Consider the following 21,563-nt stretch of genomic DNA (forward strand, 5'->3'; position numbering starts at 1 on the left):
ACCTTTCAGTCCGTGTCGGGGTCCAATCCCAGCAAGTCCAGGGGTCCCCAAAGGTGTGGACAGAGTTGGCAAAGAAGGAATGACATGGAGACAGTGTTCAGTTGATCAGCAGCCTAGCCAGGATCTCTACCAGGATCTCCAGCCAAGTTCTGTCTTTTATTGTCTTGTTACATCTGTATTTATATCAGTTGATTTTAATCCTGTCAATTTCTATTCCAAAGGTTAAGGCGTTTCTTATCTCCATTCTAGGGAGTAAAGATTATGTAGCTTAAGGGTGATTGTTCATAGTTAAAGTGATTACCCACCTGGCATTTAGTTAAGGGGTTTTATTCCCTCCCTCACTTCAGGGAAAAATCCCTACCTGGGGAAACAACCTTTCTCGGAGAGGTGACCTTGGTTAAAACACATAGCGCCAAGCTAAGAGGGTGAGCAAACATATTAAGAACAGTATGCCATATACGCCAGGTCCCTTGAAACATATGCTGTGCAGATGTTTCTTTCCTGCAGCGACTGTGCCAAGCAGCAAGGATGGACCGGCTTCCGGCAAGTCCGCAGGCTGACGCTCCATCCACTGAGCCAAACCGGTTAGGGCATCCCTCTGTCTTTTTAAAAGGATATATATCATTGCATTTAAGGCCCACTCAGATAATCCTGGATAATCTAATTTCTCATCTCTGGATCCGTTATTTAATCACATCTGCAAAGACTCCTCCTCCTCCAAATAAGGTCATATTTATAGGTTTGAGGAATTAGAACCTGATATGTTTGGGGTGTGGGGCGTTATTCTGCCGGTCACAGCTGCCATTTCACTGAGCTAGGAATAGAGGGGCCACAACATGGAGGAAAAGATAGTAAGGTTAGTTTTGTATGCGTGTTTCAGGTTTTTAAGGAGACCCATATTCTGTTCTCAGTTTCTTTTTATCCTGCCCAGTTTTGTTAACATAAATGTTGTGTTTCTCCAGCAGAAATCAGGGACTGGTTCGGTACCTTTTTTTAATCTAAAAATAATGAAACCAATGGGTTCTATTTATTTTAGCTCAGGCAAACCAGAACTCTGACATGTCAGATTTTGCAAAATACCTGGGTTTCCTTTGAAGCAATTTTCAAGAATATCAATCATAGGTGAAGACCGCAAGAAAATCATAAATATTTTATCTATTAATTATCTTCCCCTCAAATTTTCTTAGGATCTAAACCAAATTCAACCCACGCCAACGCTGAAACTGCTATTTTTATCACTGACCTTTTTAGCTCACTAGTACTAATTAAGAAATACTTTAAATATCCTATTTCAGCAAAATCTGAGAATATCTTAGTTTATTTCATCCTCAGTTTTTTGTGGGGTAATATGTATTATGTCTGGTAAAGTTCTATTTGCATGTTCAGGCTATGAGAGGAAGCTGTTGAACTGAATTTTTAGTTTATTTGTACAATTTCACATCTGAAAGTCTATTATTTTCTTGAAAGCCAGATAATCTTGTTAAGTACTTTCCAATGACCCCATCCATCAGAATTACTTGGTATCTGAGATTCTAGCTGACTTTGATTTTGCAGTGAGCTTCAGTTTCAAAATACTTCATTTTTTTTTTCATTTTTTCATTTCTAAGGCTTGATTTTTTGCCTGTACACGATCTATTTCCTCTTGTCATACAAATTGTAGTTTCAGCCGGAACCGGTTTGGCTCAGTGGATAGAGCGTCGGCCTGCAGACTGAAAGGTCCCGGGTTCGATTCCGGTCAAGGGCATATACCTGGGTTGCGGGCACATCCCCAGTGGGAGATGTGCAGGAGGCAGCTGATCAATGTTTCTCTCTCATCGATGTTTCTAACTCTCTATCTCTCTCCTTTCCTCTCTGTAAAAAATCAATAAAATATATTAAAAAAAAAAATTGTAGTTTCAGGAAAAATATTTTTTCCTTAAATTTGTATGCTAAGTTTCCAGAGATAATGTTTATTTAATGAATAAGATCAAGAATAAATAAATGAGGGGATTAAGTTTTGCATTCAAATCACTTCCACATTTGATCATTTTCCTTTCAGTTGGTTAAAAAAAAGTTTGATTTCATTGTTTTTATTTAAAAAAAACACACATCCCTGAAAATCATTTTGTGTGTATGTGTATTTAAAAATGCGTATCCCTCCCCTCCCCCCAAGAACTCTCAAATTCCAATCCATGAAACAATATAATGCCCAAAGTAAGGGCCCTGGGCAGGGTGGCTTAGTGACACAGGGCTTGTTTCCAATCGCAGTAAAGCTGCCACTCTCAGGTATTCTCAGTTAATGGGTTACTTATTAGGGCAAAGGCTCTAAATGCCACCTCCCTAATCATACACGTCACTATATTTCACGTGAAAAAGCTGATGCTTTTGCTTGGATACTGAAACCCATTCATTCATTCAGGAGGTGCTTGTTGAGCCCTTCTTGCTCATGTGCAAGCCTGTGCTAGGTTCCACGGTTGCCAAGTGAGACTTGGTCAACACCTTGCCGGTAGTCAGTGGTCCTGAGACTACACTGAATAACATGTAAACAAAAGCCCCCTAATCATTTCTTAAATTTTGATTTAACCCAGAATCATTTTGCTTGTAGATACAGAACCATTATCAGGGGAAATTGTATGATGCAGAGGTGTGGTTCTCTGTTCACACGTGGGAAGTTTATGCTGGACAATGTTTGTAAAGTGATTAAGCATATTTTGACTCTATTTATAGGCTATGTTTTTGCTCCTGTGGAATATTAAATAGAACAATTTTTGTTTGGCTCTATTTATAACCCATGTCTTTTTTCTTATTAAAAGAATAAATAGAACTATTCCACCCAGGTGCAGCCGTAGGCCCTTTACATGTTGTCTCAGCTTGCTTTCTGGAACTCACGTCATACCTTCAATTTGGGGACTTATTCCCTAAAACAAGTACAGGGTAGGTTTTGTTAAATTAGCACTTTAAAAGGTCACAAGTAATAGGGTTGCCTTTCATCTGAAATTATTCAGTTTAAGATTCATAATATATCCCAAGTATATTTTCTTTTTCAAATTGCATCTGTTAGCATAATGATATTTGCTTTCTCTTTAAAGCATTTTTAAAAACTTCTATATTTACCACATTATCAAAGAATGATATTTATTAGGTGATGTCATTTGCTAAGTAGGGAGGAGTTAGCAGCAGGCCTGCAACGTTAGTTTAACTGACAAATCACGCTTAGCAATGTTAGTTTAACTGACAAATCACGCTTACCTTAATAGACCATGTTGTTACGCTCATTTTACGTAAGAATTAGACATTTTAATTTTCTACCAATAAAGCCTTGTTATATATAAATATAGAAGAAAAGGATACTTGAGCTAGATCCCTGTTTAAATTATTTTAATCATATAGACATACCTATAAAATGTGTCATCTTGGGTATATTTTTGAAAATGGTTGGAATAAGAGTTAACTATTGTACCTATTTTTTTTTTTAAAGTTGTAGCTGAATCAATTTGCGTTTGTTTTTAGGTTATTGTTCCTTCTTCCCATAATAAACTGTTTTCTTATATACCATCTGATATTGCTATTTAATTATTTCTGTGAGTTTGTCTTCCTAGTAAAATCTATGTTTCTTGAAATAAGGGGCCTTGTCTTTAATATTAATGGTGTCTTCGGAAGTGCTCAGTTAGGTCTTAGGCCTAGACTATTTGCTTGAAAATCACTTGCAAAATTGCACTGAAGTTTAAAGAGAACGGCTAGCTTCCAGGTAGAGGAAGACAACCTGAGATATCATTTCAAGAGCTAACTGGCTGATCCGTGTGGGTCTTGGAATGCCAATTGAGAATAAAAATAGAATTGTCAAGACAACTATAATATTCATTGTTGGCCACAGCGCAGTTCTGTGCTAATAACTGTATGAGAAACTATTTTAAAATTGAAAGGTGATTTGAGCATAAAACCAGAGCAGGAAGGGTTATTGGATGCGCGAGCTGACTGTTGTGCTCAGAGAGGGTGCCTGGTGCATTGGTCTCTGTCATAAGGGACTAAATACCTGTGAGCATTGATAGGAAAGGTGGGAACTCGGGGAAGCCTTTCTATTGGATGGTCCTAGAGAGATGTTACTAAATTCTTGCTTCTCTACTCCTATTCCAGGCTTCATACAAGACACGCCGTGTCCATTAACCGAGTATTTCTTCATGCAGGTTAGAGTTGAATTGATGGAGCCTTTGCTAGTTCAGTTGAATCCACAGTCCAGGCAATTTAATTGGCATTTGAGGGTAAGTGGTTACTAGAACAACCCAGGCAATTCACAGATCATAGTTTTCCAACTCATACACTGTAAATTTCTTCAGGTGAATTTTCTAACTTATACGCTGTATTTTTGTCATAATTTCTTTTCAGGAATTTGTTCTCTTCTTTTTTTGGGCTGTATTTAGATTTACAGCCTAGAAAGACACAGTCAGGATTTTTCACCTAGTGAAGTTTGACATGTTATAAAATTATAGGCATAAAACTATAGGCATCCTAGCTCAAGCAGATGACACCCCACTGGAGGGAAGTAGTCTCCCTATATAAAAGCTGATAGGGAGTGTGTGTGTGTGCGCGCGCGCTATTTTTTTAAAGTGCCTCAAATGGAAAACAACAATATTTTTCTATTGAAAACAGCTATGTTTGGCCACCCTAGTTCTTTCTCTTCATTCTGTAGGCAGCCTCTCTACTTCAGATCAGTCCATGAACTAGAATGTATTTTATTTTACACTCTAGTAGCTCATATTTTTGAGGCCTTCTGCATGTCTAACATTCACAGGAAAATAAGTTGTTTCTTCTGGACGTCTCCAGGCTGTGTGGAATTTTGCGAAGAACAGGGCAATCAGATTCAGAAGGCGCTGGCTGCACTGGATTATCCCGTCCGGGGCTGTGTGCTCTTATTCATTTACTCAGTGTCGCTGAGCCTCAGCATACTTTATTTTCTGATGAAACGGCCTTTGCAACAATACCTATCTCGTTTTACTTAGTGTGAGTGTGCTTTGTTGCTAATAGAATTTGGGAAGGTAAAAATCTTGTATTCCTTCTATAAATCCAACCTGGATGACATATTTTGACAATCACTGGCATTTTGCAGTAAATATATATTATTTAAGAATACTTGCCTTTCCCAAATTTTTCAAATTGTATATGTTTGGGTAAGTAGTCTTTGGAAATGAAATATAGTCAGAGATCCTGTTACATTCATATGACTAAAGAATAGATCACACTTATCATCAGACAGCAATGGGATATTTAAATTGTACATTTCAGGGACTACGTGATGAAGAGTTTTATTTCTCTTCATATAAAAGAGCTAAGATTTTTTGTTTCTTTGTTTTTGACTTTACCATTATGTTTTATGGATCATAATGACTGGAAGAAACAACGTGACCAGTAAAGTCTCCGATTAAGACTATTTATCTTTTTGTTGCTAGAAGCCCATTATTTTGCATTTGTGGTTAAAATCAAATTATTTTCTTTTAAATAAGCATATAAGATGGTTTTTGAGTCCCAACCACTCTGCAATGTTTTCCTCTGTCATGGCTCCTTGATATTTATGAACTATGAGAGAAAGCTGAATTACATTTTCTTAGGACACTTAATTAGCAAAAACTGGAAACACAGGAAGGGCTGGAGAATTTCTCCGTAAGTGGAGAACTGGTTTTTGTAAATATATCACAGTAATTTCTCAAATGGAAATGTTTTAATTTACTATTTACCAACTATTTCTGAGTCATGATGTCTGCTTTTAGGGGACAGAAGTATTATTTTAATTTGATTTCTGACTAGTGATTTTTGAGTCTGATTTAATTCCAAATATAGATATGGCAGATATTTTCTCTTCTTTCTAGGAATAGAAACAACTAAAAGGATATCAGATTGATATGAAATCAGGAGGCCTTTCAAATACCAAGGGCAGACAGATAAATGCACACAAGTAATAGTACTTTTGGAGGAATAAGACAGCTTAAACATGGGATTCTTATAAGTATTAAGTATAGAAATATACTTTATGAATTATAAATTAGTACTAATTAGTGAAGGATGAGTATGGAGTACAAATTTAACTTCTGGAACCTTCAAGTCATCATTTTGGACAGCCAAGTTTTTTAGACAAGGTTATAGCTTCAAATGATGACTTTTTAGAAAAAAAAAAAAGTTTTAGATATTTTTTTTTAAATAATTATCTGCCTTATTAATCAGAGCATAGTGAACTTAACTTTTTTATATTCCTCAGCGTTATTATGAGCATAAAGGGCTGCATTACTACTCATTGAGTTTAAGAGGATATTCTAGTACCAGAGAAATCCAGATAGCGACATTTTCTGAATACCCATTTTTATTGTAGAGGTGGAAATATCTGTAAAAAAAGAATAAGTAGGTTCTAATAATGGCCTTGTCTACCTTTTTAATCTTTTCCTCTACTGGGAAGAATCTTCAAGCAAGATCTTTGCGTACCCATCTTCAATTTCCAAACCATAATGGCGACATAAAGCTCATCAGGCTTGGTGTCAGGCACGGCAGTAGATGGTGCTTCACTGTTGCCTTCTAATGGCGGGGACTAATGTGATCACATGCTCTGAATCCCAAACACTTTTGCATTAGTAACAACTCACGATTCAATTCAGGAAACATTTTTGAGTATCTATGTACTCATTTATGAAGGACGAAAAGGAAACCTAAAAGTTAATTCTCTCAAAGGATTTTAATCTTAGACTGTGGCAAGTCTTGTTATCAGCTAACTTCAGTGCAAGGCTGAACAAATAAACCCCCCTGGCTTCCCAAACTCCAGTGATATCTTTTGAATAAATACAGGCAGGTCTGTGGCGAGTTTTTATTTGGTTGTGTGTGTGTGTACTATATATACATATGCAGTACATTACATGCAATATATATATATATATATATATATATATATGCATTAGATGTATATGTATATATTTATATAAATATTTTGGCCTTATATTCATCTAACATTTTCTGTTTTATTCAACAGAAATCTTCTTGACAGAGACACATTTTCTAAATCTGATCCAAGTAAGTATCTGTTTACTTGCTTTTGATATTCTATTTATTTTACTTTCTGATTTTGCACCAATTGTATGGAACTCATAATTTTTGTTTAAATATTTGTTTTAAAGCCTGGAAAGAAAGAAGGGGGATGGACTCAAGCCCTGTGTGCTCATCTCCCTGGGCAGTACTCTACCTAAAGAGGGAGTTGCTCAGCTTTTTGAAAGTAGGATGGAAGTGCAGATGACTCCAATGCAGGACAGTTCACCTTTGAACTACAGTCTCATGCTATGGCCATGTGGCAGAAATCATATTTGAAAAACAATCATATGTGTTTAAGTGTTTTAGTCACAGAGTAATACTCTTCCTTTTTTTTTTTTGTAAATAAAAGCAGTGTATGAGGCATATATAACTACATGAAATATATAACATCTTATATGAGCTGAATTTTTTGATGCCTAGAGATTTTGAAAATCAGAGATAATTTGTAAAATAAAAAAAGATAGTTTGAATTAGAAAACAGCCAAATTAATGTATAAATCAGTTAGTACAAATTGTGTACTATTTAAAGTTGATAGCTAACTGCTCTCCATATCCACAAATGTATGAAAAAATGTGGGTTAATTATAGGGGAAAGGTTTTGTCAGATGTTAGAATTCTTGAGGTACTCATTGGGAAATGGTATTATAATTTGTGGGTATTAAGTTTTCTATAGCTCATTTGATAAGTAAGTGGGACTTTTTTGTAATTCCTTAATCTTTATCCCAAACCCTTAATCTACCATTTGCATCTTCTCTTTATGGTTGACAGTCAGAAATCAAATTAAAATAATACTTCTGTCCCCTAAAAGCAGACACCATGACTCAGAAATAGTTGGTAAATGGTAAATTAAAACATTTAAGTAGGGGTAGATTCCATCTCAAGAAACCACTTTCTTTGCTCATCCATGAGAAGCAACTCCTCATCTGTTAAAGTTTTATGATACGATCACAGCAATTCAGTCACATCTTCAGACTCTACTTCTAATGCTAGCCCTCTGGCTATTTCCACCCCATCTGCAGTTACTTCCTCCGCTGAAGTCACGCTCCTCGAAGTCATCCGTGAGGATTGGAGTCAACTTCTTCCAAACTCCTGTTAATGTTGATATTTTGCCCTTGCCCCATGAATCAAAGAAGTTCTTAATGGCATCTAGACGGTGAATCCTTTTCAGGAGGATTTCCATTTGTTTCACCCAGATACAACAGAGGAATCGCTCTCTATGGCAGCTATAGCCTTATGAACTATATTTCTTAAATAATAAGACCTGAAAGTTGAAATTACCCCTTAATATGTGGGCTGAAGAATGGCTGTTGTGTTAGCAGGCATGAAAACAACAACAACCTCATCGTATCTCTCCAGCAGAGCTCTTGGATGACCACGTGTAGTGTGGATGAGCAGTAATATTTTGAAAGGAATCTTTTCTTGTCTGAGCAGTAGGTCTCAACAGTGGGCTTAAAATATTCAGTAAATCATGTTGTAACCAGATGTGCTGTCATCTAGGTTTTGTTGTAGACTTAGCATAATTCCTAAGGGCCCTAGGATTTTCCAAATGGTAAATGAGCATTGGCTTGAACTTTAAATCACCTGCTGCTTTAGCCCCTAACAAGAGAATTAGCCTGTCTTTTGAAGCCTTAAAGCCAGGCGTTCATTTTCTTTCCTGAAACCTCATGAATCAAGCTCTGCTAGCTCAGACTTCTCTTCTGCAGCTTCCTCACCTCCCTCAGCCTTCAGAGAACTGAAGCGAGTTAGGGCCTTGCTCCGGATTAGGCTTTGGCTTAAGGGAATGCTGTGGTTGATTTGATCTGTCCAGACCACTAGAACTTTCTCCATGTCAGCAATAAGGCTGTTTTGCTTTCTTATCACTTGTGTGTTCACTGGAATAGCACTTTTAATTTCCTTCAATAACTTTTCCTTTTGCATTTACAACTTGGCTAACTGGCAGAAGAGGCTTAGGGCCTGTCTTGGCTTTTGATAGACCTTCCTCACTCAGCTTTATCATTTTTAGCTTTTGATTAAAGTGAGAAGCTGGGGTCCAACCCCAGCAGGTCCAGGGGTCCCCAAAGGTGTGGACGGAGTTGGCGAAGAAGGAATGACACAGAGACAGTGTTCAGTTGATCAGCAGCCTAGCCAGGATCTCCAGCCAAGTTCTGGTCAGGATCTCCAGCGAAGTTCTGGTTAGGATCTCTAGCCAGGTTCTGTGTCCATGTTCTCTTGCTAGGTTCTCCAGCCAGGTTCTGTCTAGGTTCTCCATCCAGGTTCAGTCACCAGGTTCTAGTCAGGTTCTCTTGCCAATTTCTGTAGTCAGGTTCAGTCCAGGATCTTTTGCCATGTTCTCTCGCTAGGTTCTGTCTCTAGGTTCTGTCTCTAGGTTCTGTGTCTCTAGGTTCTGTGTCCTGTTGTCTTGTTACATCTGTATTTATACCAGTTGATTCAATCCTATCAATCTCTATTACAAAGGTTAGGGCGTTTCTTATCTCCATTCCAGGGAGTAAAGATTATGTAGCTTAATCGTGATTGTTTGTAGTTAAAGTGATTAACTACCCACCTGGTACTTAGTTAAGGGGTTTTATTCCCTCCCTAACTTCAGGGGAAAATCCCTTCCTGGGGAAACAACCTTTCTTGGAGAGGTGACCTTGGTTAAAACACATAGCACCAAGAAAGTTAGCAAACATATTAAGAACAGTATGCCATATGCACCAGGTCCCTTGAAACATATGCTGTGCAGATGTTTCTTTCCTGCAGTGACTGTGTCAAGCAGCAAGGATGGACCGGCTTCCGGCAGTGAGAGTCGTACAACTCTTTCTTTCACTTGAATATTTAGGGGCCATTGTATGGTTATCATTGGCTTAACTTCACTCTGGTTGTGTCTCAGGGAAGAGGGAGGCCCAAGAAGAGGAAGAAAGGCCTGGGAACGACTGGTCAGTGGAACAGTCAGAACACACACAACATTTATTAACTAAGTTTGCCATCTTATATTGGCACCCCAAAGCAATTATAATAGCATCATCCAGGATCACTGATCACAGATCACCAAAATCAAAATAACAATAATGAAAATATTTGCAGTATTGAGAGAATTACCTAAATGTGACACAGAGGCACTAAGTGAGCAAATGCTGTTAGAGAAATGGTACCGATTGTCTTGATTAACACAGGGTTGTCACAAACCTTTTATTGTAAAAAAAAATACAATATCTACAAAGTACAATAAAATGAGGTATGACTCTATTGAGGATGGCAGTATAATTTGTTCTAGGTTGTTCTTCCGGTGATGGCTTTGAGTACAATAGGTATTTAGGAAAAACTTCTGACATGTCTAGTAGCATACTGAAATGTCTCAAACCATAGTTTTAAAAGTTATCTACATCTGTAGCATAATGTAGAGACATTAGTAAATTATCATTACATTTTTTTATGTGCCAAGCTCTCTATCTAATTAAGTTTTAAAGATCTGATATAGTTTGTTCTTTGTTTCTTTACACAAAAAATTCAGCCATTTAATGATTTACTAGCAATTTTCTGGCAAGAGGAGGGCCGGGAATTAGGAATTAATTTTGGTGTTGTTTTTGAACAGTAGAAAAATAAATGATGCACTCATATCTGATTTTTATAAATGACATATATATGTTTTTCATCTTTTGTAGTTTGTGTCTTATATATACAAGGAGTTGGAAATAAAGAATGGAGAGAGGTAAGAATTAAAATTTTTAAAAAAATCACTGTGCTGGAAGGCAGGGTATAAGTTACAATTTGAGGATGATACTTTACTGGTTTTAGTTATTTTAAGTCTTTTTAAATCCAAAATGAATTTCTGCTTCATTTTGTGAAAGTAACCATTGTGTTTTATTTTTAATAATCCTGAATATTTGGCTCATTTAGGCTCATTTATGACTTTCCTGTGGAATATTCTAGTCTTGAAACTTGTATTTTCCTCAGTCAAAAGTAAATTTAATGTGTTTCAATTCTTATGTAACTGAAGTCTTACTTTTGCAGGTCAACTGCTGATTTTCTAAAATACCATTTTAAAGAGGGTGGTTTTAAGTGTGCTGCGTGATATCAACTATCACCTGCTTATTGCCAACTTATTATTTGAAAATAAAGTAGAAACTTAGTTTCCTAATACAAATATACTTTGTTTGGTAAAGCAAAAGCAATGAGGCAGAATTTCTGTTTTAGTCCATTTACTTTCTAATGCATGTCTAGGTTCCAATGCAAACATGGATGCTGGAGGGGAGGGGAGCATATTCAAATAAAAGGCCTTTCCATCTGCTTGTAGCTGCTGGTTACCCCAGGAATTTAGTGCATTGTTTTAATGAGGTTACAGTTTCTGGTGAGATTTCCCTGGTGAGATCCGTGCTCTTTGTCGCCACAGATTGCTTTGCAGCCAGCCATTTTACCCATGTGTCTCAATCGTGAGAGAGAGGGCAAGAGCAGATCATTATAATTTATCCTCGAAACTGAGAGAGCAAACCAATTCAAAAAATGTCTCTACTGATAATGGGTAGGTGGGATACTGAGTACCAGTTTCTCTTACCTAATTGCTTCCGGTGATTCGATATTTATGTCAAACTCTGCGCATACAAGTGTCAGCTCACCAGGCTTGCTTCTTCCCTCCAAAATGTAGCTGATGACATCACCAGCCAAAATACCCAACTGCAGTTTTTGCAGCCATCCTTGACTTTCTTCCTACACCTCCTTCATTTAATCGGTTATTGAGTGTTATGAATTCTTTTTCATAAAAAAATCTCAGATAAGCCGTCTCCTTTATTCAGACCCATGTTATCTTTTGTTTTCTTATGAGTCTCTGTCCCTCTCTCTTGTTCCTCTAGTTATTCCTTTGATTATTTTCCTGAGGGATATGCTTTCCTTTTGTTATTTGCTCTACAGTTCATTTTCTCAAAGGCCTGGGACATTGCGGTGGAACTGCTGACTGACCATAGGTCAGGAGTGTTTAGAAAATAGCATTACTTTACCAGCGGTGTTTAGAAAATAGCATTACTTGAGGGGCCAATAAAGAACTGAGATAAGATCCATAGGTACAGGAATAGGCATCTGGACCAAAGCAAATGCCTAACGATGAGACTTTCCTGATGCTTAAGCAATGAGATCCTTAATTTACAAAGTCTTTTGTAATAATAATGACTGATGTTGTAAGCCCTTTAGATATATTGACTAATTTAATTTGCACAACATCCCTAAGGGGTAGATATTATTTTCGTCCTTATTTTACCCCCGAGGAAATGGAAGCGCAGGAAGCTTAGGTGATTTGACAAGAATTACCCAGTGGTAAAACACAGAGTAGAGATTTCAACCCAGGCCATTTGGCGTCAGAGCCTCTGTTCTTAGACCACCTTGCTTTCCAGAACCCTTTTCTAGTCCCAACCTTTATGTTTTGGTTTTATTCATGGAAGGACATTCTATAAATTGATCTTTGGAGCTTTATACTTACTCTTTAAGGTTTGACTCTGAAGGAAAGACAATAGGAGAGGGAGGCCTACTATTTAAGGGAAAATTGTGTAATTACAAACAATAGTGTGGTGACTGGTGTGAGGGGAGGTGGGTGGAGGTGGAAGAAAGTCTATGGGGGATACATGGTGATGGGATAAAATAAAAAATAAAAATAAAAACAGGAAACGATATTTCACCTGTTTATTTTTTCTCTTTGAAGGAATAGAAAGTACTAGTAAGAGGCAATAACACTCAAATGGGGTTATACAAACAAAGTAGAAATTGAGAAAGTGACAAGAAATAGGACGCAGAATCATATAGAGTGAGTGGAAGGCAGGTGGACAATATGGGGAAATGCCAGTTAACAGGCAATTTCAGTAGAATTGCAGAAGAATTAAAAGTGTTAAGAACTAGAGAGTGATCTGCAAGAATAGAAAGGAAATGCCAGATGCAAGAGACAAGCATTTTGTAGCTAAAATCTCTTGCGTTTAGCAGCTAATTGATCGTGCTGGATAAAGGAAAGAGATGGAAAAATGAAATACACTATGTATGTTATTCAATTATCCCAAACCGCTTGAGAAAGACAGTTTCCTTATTTTGAGTGCTGGTGTAATAGAGCGATTAAGAGAGTGCACCTGTCCTCTCAGTGTTTCTGTTTCCCCCCTCTGTAACGTGGGGAATGAGATAATGATTCTAGCTCATGTGGTTGCTCTGAGGATGAAATGTGAACCACCCATAATGACTACGTGTCTGGCATAGTCAGCACTATATGATTTCGGATACATTGGAACTCTAAGAGATCAAAAAAATTTCATAAGCATAATAAAACTAGTAAGTGGCAGGTAAGTAAATTCCTGCATTATATATTCCGTAAAATTCATTGCACAAGTTGATGGGAAAATGACCTGAGGGATTTACTTGGCCTCAAACCTAATATAAAGCTGTGATGTTATACAGCTGCTAAAAAGCTAATGCAATCTGAGGATTCATTGATGGATGTGCAGTGCTTACATCAAGGAGGATAATGCTGTTAATGTCGAGCTATATGAAATTGTCATTTTTGTAGGTCAAAAATGGTTGTATTGGCAATTTCATGTCATTGAATCAAACACTATTGTATTTTGCTTTGGCGTGAGCAAACCTAGAATGTTATTTTTCAACCATTCAAATGCCAAGTGTGTATTTAAGGAGGGCTACCATCTTGAAGAAAGGAATGGAAGTTATGCCATATCAATGAATGAATGTGTAACCTGAAAAATACAAAGATTCTGAATAGAATAGTCATACTTATTATCCTCAAATTCTTATTTTCATTTAGAAATGGGGCTATACTTGACATTCAAACAAACAAACAAAAAGGGAAACAAAAAATTTGGCCCAAAGGATGGAAGGACAAAGAGGCTTTATATAGTCCACTGTGAAGAAGACATTGGTAACATTTATTTATTTTTATTTTTTAAAAAATATATTTCTTTATTGATTTCAGAGAGGAAGGGAGAGGAGGAGGAGAGAGAGAAACATCAATGATGAGAGAGAATCATTGATCGGCTGCCTCCTGCACGCCCCCCACTGGGGATCGAGCCCACAACCCAGGCATGTGCCCTTGGCCGGAATCGAACTTGGGACCCTTCAGTCCGCAGGCCGACGATCTATCCACTGAGCCAAGCCGGCTAGGGCAACATTGGTAACATTTAGAGTATCCCACAGTAGAACAGGTTTTTAGAACTGTACCCTGGACTCTAGTGGTTGTCCTGCATTCAAACAGGTGTTAGACTGATTCACCAGGTAAGAAGTTGCACTTGATCGGCTCTAATTTCCTCCCAAGTCTATGATTTTATGGTGGGTACTCATCAGTTCACCCAAGTATCTTTTAAGCATTGTACATTTTTAAAATATATAATAGCAAAAATCAGTATAATAAAGTGTGTGTGTGTGGGGGGGGAGGAGGGGCAGGGAGCTTTCCTCCACCTTCTAGCTTCTTCTGGTTGGTCTAATAATAAAATAGACAAGAGGCAAATTAACAAAAGAAAATGTCCAAATTTAATTACAAATGTGCATATGGGAGCCCCACATGCATAAGAGAGTTACAGACCCAACATACCCAAGGGGTTCAGCTACACAAAGGTAAAATGAGGCATATATGGCATTCTGAGCTAAGGATGAGGTGAGGCACCTTGGTGCTTCAGAGGTGAGGAAGGTCATTGCAGGATGATAAGAAGCACACCTGGCCAATAATTAAAAGTTTGCCCTGTCCTGTAGACAGGTCATAAAAAGTTATTTCTGGTGATAATTCTTTTTATGGGCTGGGGCCGTTATTTAAATTCTTTAAAGGAGAGGGAAAAGGTTCTCTTGAGCCCTCAGGGTCTCGATTGCTTTCAGCTTGAAATAATTCATATGCCTAAGTGCCTCACCCTGAGGAGGACTGGTTTGAACAGCCTTGATAATTATTCTCAGGATATTTGGCATCAGGCAAGTGAAAGGATATTATAGATGCTTGATTAATAATTTTAAATATATCCATCCACTTATCAATTTAACCTATATTTACTGGGTGGCTCTCAGCGGTAGTGATGTGTAAAAATGTAAATTAGACAATATTTCTACCTCAAGGAGCATGCAATATCATTGGAGAATTTTATCAGGAATGTCAGTATGTTTATGCAATCAAGTTACTGATTTAGGTGTCAGCGCTGTGTCAATAATATAGTGGTTGTGTTTGTGTTTGAATTTAGATGTGTTCTTGAAAAATATGTAGTAACTAGCCACATGATTTTATGTTCTGGGATGAACTTTTAGATATTAAAAAGGAATAAAAAAAATAAAAAGGGGCCTAACATGTTGAAACAAATCCTCCAAATAAAGTGATAGAAAAATTATTTTAAGTTATTCTATAGCTGAAATCTGCAATTTTAAAATTATGTCTGACACTTTTAGAATTACATGAATATCAGTAAATTCTATTTAATGATTGTGAATTATCAAAAGCTCTCAAAGTAATGGATCTTTTAAAACAAAAATTATATTTTAGTGCATAATAATTTTGGAGCTAGAAATGATACTTAAGTGCCATGAATTACGAAAATATGAAAACCTCTTAGTGGCAAGTGGAACTAGCAAAGTAACATCCCTAAGGATGCACACTTGACTTGCAAGCTTCTGAAAATGTTGCAATTAGCTCCTTTGCATTAAATTTTAGTTATCCATTAGTAATCTGTTTTGTGAATTACTTTTAAACATATAAAATTATAGAGTTGGTTCCAGACTTCCTAAGTTAGTATGCGATGAAAGTTGTTTGTAACCCACAGTGTTTGTAGTTTGGAGGCAAATCTACTGCCACATGCTGATTGTAATAGTTAGGCACTGTCTCTGCTTCATTCCATTGACATTGAGCTGTTTTCACATTTCCTCATCTCCACACTGAATAATATCTGCCTGATATATAAACACGCATCTTCCGAAAGGATGAGAAAATTCTCCATAGCTCAGTTTACATGTTACTTTACCTATTGGTCTTTCCTGACCTTCACAACTAGAATTTTCTCTTTGCACCTTTGAAATGCCATAACTTCCGTATCTTTCTTCAGGTCCTTGTCACCTTCTACTTTATATCATTCAACAAACAACATTTTCTCCTATATTTTATCTTCACTTTTTAACTCAGTGTTCCTGAAAGGTCAAGCTCCTGTGCTACGGCTTTTGGGATGGGGCTATAATCTGAGAAGGTGCTCAGTTAATATTTGTTGAAAGGATACTTTTGAGGATAGCCTCAAACATGGGCACACACTGCTCATGGCTTCAGAATTTATGAGGTGGAAGAATCCCTTCAGAATCATTTTGGTACAAAGGTCACAGTTTTCATGTGAGGACATTTACGTGGGATGCTAATTACTTCTGAGAAACAAATGCTTATTGTACTGCTTTTTATCTTTAAAAAAAAAAAATATATATATATATATATATATATTTTATTATTTTTTTAAATTTTTTTTAGAGGAGAGGGAGAAAGAGAGAGAAATAGAAACATCGATGATGAGAGCGTATTATTGATCGGCTGCCTCCTGTACACCCCCTACTGGGGATCGAGCCCTCACCCAGGCATGTGCCCTGACCAGGAACTGAACCGTGATCTACTGGTTCATAGGTCAGTGCTCAACCACTGAGCTGTGTCAGCTGGGCTGGGCTGCTTTTTATCTTAACGTTAAAGCGTATTTTAAAATTTGAATGATAGCATCTGGTGAGAACATTCTATTTACCTCTTAGAGCTGAGGGGGTATTCATTTTCTCTGTTTTGTTCTGTAGAAATATTGTAGTGAAACATCTCAAGTTATTGATATAGGAGAGAGGAAGCTCCCCACGGTCTTTGGGCAACACTGTGGCTAAAGCACTGAGGGCCCGGTTGCAGGACAAGGACATATTTTTGCTTGGTTAGATTTTCTTTTCTTTTTTTTAAAACAACGTTTAAACTACACTATACTGCTGAGCATGTATTTGCTCCGCATGGGTCATATTACTTTAGACATTTGAAGAGTTCTCACTGTAGGTATCATGACTTCTCCACTGTGACTGATCGAGGGGATTGTAGCAGAAGACATTTGGTGTTCTCTTGCAAGCACAGTTGTGCAGCATGTGGTTGAAAAAACTTCGTAAAACCAATATATCCTATGGTGTGCATAGTCAGTCTTAAGGCATTGCTGTTTTAGCAGAAATACATTGTGTGTCCCTAAGGAAAATACTATGTACATTCATTTGGATTTCCATGTCAGCCATACTAGTCTTGGAAAGAGTGCTGTAGATTTGTCTTGAATTTTTTTTTTTTTTTTAGATTTTGCCCAGTTTTCTCAAGGTATAATTGACAAATTTGTAGTAATCACTGAATACTGAATAAGACAAATTAGAGATAACTTGAGGCTTTGGTTGATTTTATATTTTTCCAGAGTGGGTTTACTTTTGCTTCTGGGGAGATAGCTAAGCTAGGAAAAGTTATAGGAATGATTAGTTTGGAAGATTTCTGAGAAATTTATTAAATGTTAATTTTGAGTATTTTAAATACATGATTGCCTACATTTTAATGACTATCAGGCAACAACCTTTATTGTGTATGTGTGAAGAACTGTTTTTAAATATTCAAAAGTAACAGGGTTGGTGTGACTTTTTTAAAGTTTATTTTCAATTGAATTTATATAACCATCTAAATAAAATAACCTAATTTAAAATAATTGGGCAATCTAATTTAATTTAAAATAATTAAAACAATAATCTGCCAAATTTATTTAAAAATATTTTGAATCACATAAATGATAAGCTAACAGGTCTGTGATAAAATTAACCCATAATCACCAGTAAGAACCTCATGGATAAATTGATTCCATTTTTTTCCTCCTTTTTCTGATGTTAAAACATGTCACTAATCATAGAATTAACAGCAAGCAATGACATGGTAAAAACAGTTCCTTAATATATTTTAAAGGTATAATTTAATGTTAAAATGTTTTAAATAAGGTTTTAACATTAAATCATCTAATTTTAAAAATGGATGGAGTTTAGTCCTTTCTATATTTTATGTGTAACAATTACAGTGAAATGATCAAGGTGTCTTTTTTTGATGGTTAATAAGTCAGGTTCATTCCTAAAAATAGAAGATCCTAAAAAAGGAAAATAATCCCTTATGTGAGATGTTCTTTCTTAACCAAGAATGTTAGAAGGAAGTCATTTCTCATTCTCTCTCTCCCCCCCTCTGTGTATGTGTGTGTGTACATATATAGCTACTTCTATAGCTACATCTACACTAATAAAAGAGAAACATGGTAATTAGTGTCACTCCGCTACCCTTCCCATTGGCTAATCCCCCTGTCACTCACAGAGTAGGGCTGAGATATGCAAATTAACTGGCAGCCAAGATGGCGGCCGGCAGCCAGGCAGCTGATGTGAACAGGGAGGCTCGCTTGCTTCAGTGACGGAGGACTCCAACGTTCCCCGCCTGACTTGCCGGCCTCTCAGCTGCAACTCTAAGCAACTATGTTGCGAATAAAGAAACTAAAAAAACCCCAGAAACCTGCTTTACTCAGCGGAGCTTCAGCCAGCCGGACCGCAACATTGTATCAAATACAGACGGTAAACAAAGGCCAGAAACCTGTTTTCAGCAGCCGAGGCCTCAGAGCTAAAGCTGGCCCAGAATAAAAAAAAAAAAACAAAAAGAAAAAACGGAGCGGTTAGGAGCTTCAGTCCCAGCCTGAAAACAGCCCTCAGCCCCTCACCCAGACTGGCCAGGCACCCCAGTGAGGACCCCCACCCTGAAGGGTGTGTGACCAGCTGCAAACAGCCATCATCCCCTCACTCAGACTGGCCAGGCACCCCAGTGGGGACCCCCACGCTGATCCAGGACACCCTTCAGGGCAAACCAGCCAGCCCCACCCATGCACCAGGCCTCTATTCTATATAGTAAAAGGGTAAAATGCCTCCCGGCACCGGGATCAGCGTGACAGGGGGCAGAGCCCAAACCCCCTGATCGTCCTGCAGCTCTGTGTGTGACAGGGTGCAGCGCCCCAACCCCCCTCACCCCCCACGGGCCCTGCTCTGTGTGTGACGAGGTAGAGCCATAACCTCCCCATTGGCCCTGCCCTGAGTGTGACAGTGGCGGCGCCCCACCCCCATGATCGGCCCTGCTCTGTGGGTGATAGAGGGCAGCGCCCCAACCCCCCCCCCCCCCACCACCAAGGGCCCTGCTCTGTGTGTGATGGGGTAGAGTCATAACCTCCCCATCTGCCCTGCCCTGAATGTGACAGTGGCGGCGCCCCAACCCCATGATCGGCCCTGCTCTGTGAGTGACAGGGGGGAGCTCCTCAACCCCCTGATCGGCCCTGCTCTGTGCATGACAGGGGGGAGCTCCCCAACCCCCTGATTGACCCTGCTCTGTGCATGACAGGGTATGGAGCCCCAACCCCCCTGATGGGCCCTGCTCTGTGCGTGACAGGGGGTGGCGCCGCAACCTCCCCATCGACCCTGCCTTGAGTATGACAGGGGCCAGTGCCCCAACCCCCCAATCGGCCCTACCCTGAGCATGACTGAGGATGGCATCGCAACCTCCCAATCTTCCCTGCTCTGTGCATGACAGGGGGCGGTGCCCCAATTCCCCAATCAGCCCTGCTCTGAGCCTGACCAGGGGCTGCACCTAGGGATTGGGCCTGCCCTCTGCCACCCGGGAGCAGGCCTAAGCCAGCAGGTCGTTATCTCCCGAGGGGTCCCAGACTGCAAGAGGGCACAGGCCGGTCTGAGGGACCCCCCCTCCCCCCGAGTGCACAAATTTTTGTGCACTGGGCCTCTAGTCTATACTAATAATAGAGGAATATGCAAATTGTCTGGGACACCGTCACAGTAACATTAATGATCAGCAGGCTGCATGGGGTGACAAGGCTGGCAGGGGGGTAGGTGAAGGATGACCAAACGACTGAACAGCAAGCTGCGTGGGGCGACCAGGTCAGCAGGGGGGTTAATGAGGGATGACCAAATGACTGAACAGCAGGTTGTGTGGTGCGACCACACTGGTGGCGGAGGGGGGCTAGTAAGGGGCAACCAGGCCAGCGGTGGGTTGGACAATTAGGGGCAACCAGGCTGGCAGGGGGCAGGGCAGTTAGGGGTGATCAGGTTGGCAGGCAGAGGCAGTTATGGGTGATCAGGCTGGCAGGGGGAAATTAGGGGTGACTAGGAAAGCAGGTAGGTGAGCAGTTAGGAGCCAGCGGTCCCGGATTGTGAGAGTGATGTCCAATTGAGGTCCGGTTGGGTCTAAACTGGCAGTCGGACATCCCCTGAGGAGTCTTGGTTTGGAGAGGGTACAGGCTGGACTAAGGAGACACCCCCCGACCATGCACATTTTTTTGCACCAGGCTTCTAGTTAATCTATAATAATGTAAGATCTGGATAAAGCCTTCAGATTTTATTTCTGTGTTCCTTTTTTTAAATTTTCTTTATTGATTAAGGTATTACTAGTACATATGTGTCCTTATCCCCCTTATGCCCCCCACACCCCTGCTCATGCCCTCACCCCCCTGGTGTCTGTGTCCATTGGTTATGCTTATATGCATGCATACAAGTCCTTTGGTTGATCTCTCTCCCTTACCCCCACTCTCCCCTGCCTTTCCTCTGAGGTTTGACAGTCTGATCCATGCTTCTCTGTCTCTAGTTCTGTTTTTGTTCATCAGTTTATGTTGTTCATTATATTTTAAAAATGAGTGAGATCATGTGATATTTATCTTTATCCAACTGAGTTATTTCACTTAGCATAATGCTCTCCAGGTTCATCCATGCTATTGCAAATGGTAGGAGTTCCTTCCTTTTTACAGCAACATAGTATTCCATTGTGTAGATGTACCACAGTTTTTTAATACACTCACCTGCTGATGGGCACTTAGGCTGTTTCCAAATCTTAGCTATTATAAATTGTGCTGCTATGAATATAGGGATGCATATATCCTTTCTGATTGGTATTTCTGGTTTCTTGGGATATATTCCTAGAAGTGGGATCACTGTGTCAAATGGGAGTTCCATTTTTAGTTTTTTGAGGAAACTCCATACTCTTCTCCACAGTGGCTGCATCTGTCTGCATTCCCATCAGCAGTACATGAGGGTTCCTTTTTCTTTGCATCCTCGCCAGCATTTGTCATTTGTTGATGATAGCCATTCTGACAGGTGTGAGATGGTACCTCATTGTCGTTTTGATTTGCATCTCAAGGATGATTAGTGACTTTGAGCATGTTTTTATATGTCTCTTGCCTTCTGTATGTCCTCTTTTGAAAAGTATTTAGGTCCATTGCCCATTTTTTGATTGGGTTGTTTATCTTCCTTTTGTTGAGTTGTATGAGTTCTCTGTAAATTTTGGAGATTAAACCCTTATCAGAGATAACATTGGCAAATATGTTCTCCCATGCAGTGGCCTTTCTTGTTGTTTTGTTGATGGTTTCTTTTGCTGTGCAGAAGCTTTTTATTTTGATTTAGTCCCATTTGTTTATTTTCTCTTTAGTTTCCATTTCCCTAGGAGCTATATCGGTTAAGATAGTGCTTCAACAGATGTCTGAGATTTTACT

At 39.0% G+C, this 21,563-nt stretch overlaps 1 protein-coding gene across 9 annotated transcripts in view; it reads left to right on the forward strand.

The window, feature by feature from the left end:
- Window positions 1-21,563, forward strand: part of CPNE8 (copine 8) — a 197,581-nt gene that overhangs the window by 21,747 nt on the left and 154,271 nt on the right. For 5 of the 9 annotated variants that reach the window (XR_004966369.1, XM_036301658.1, XM_036301655.1 and 2 more), the window contains exons 2-3: window positions 6,986-7,026; window positions 10,683-10,729. Coding sequence is in view for 5 of the 9 variants with exons in the window: in XM_036301658.1 (XP_036157551.1) it covers window positions 6,986-7,026; window positions 10,683-10,729 (88 nt within the window). In the remaining 4 variants the exon portion in view is untranslated. Of the gene's footprint in view, window positions 1-6,985; window positions 7,027-8,060; window positions 8,472-10,682; window positions 10,730-13,802; window positions 13,919-21,563 lie in introns of those variants that run through there. The other 4 variants (XM_036301654.1, XM_036301659.1, XM_036301660.1 and 1 more) reach the window with 4 other exon arrangements.

This window comes from Myotis myotis, unplaced genomic scaffold (assembly GCF_014108235.1).
Source record: "Myotis myotis isolate mMyoMyo1 unplaced genomic scaffold, mMyoMyo1.p scaffold_m19_p_3, whole genome shotgun sequence".
Lineage (NCBI taxonomy): Eukaryota > Metazoa > Chordata > Mammalia > Chiroptera > Vespertilionidae > Myotis > Myotis myotis.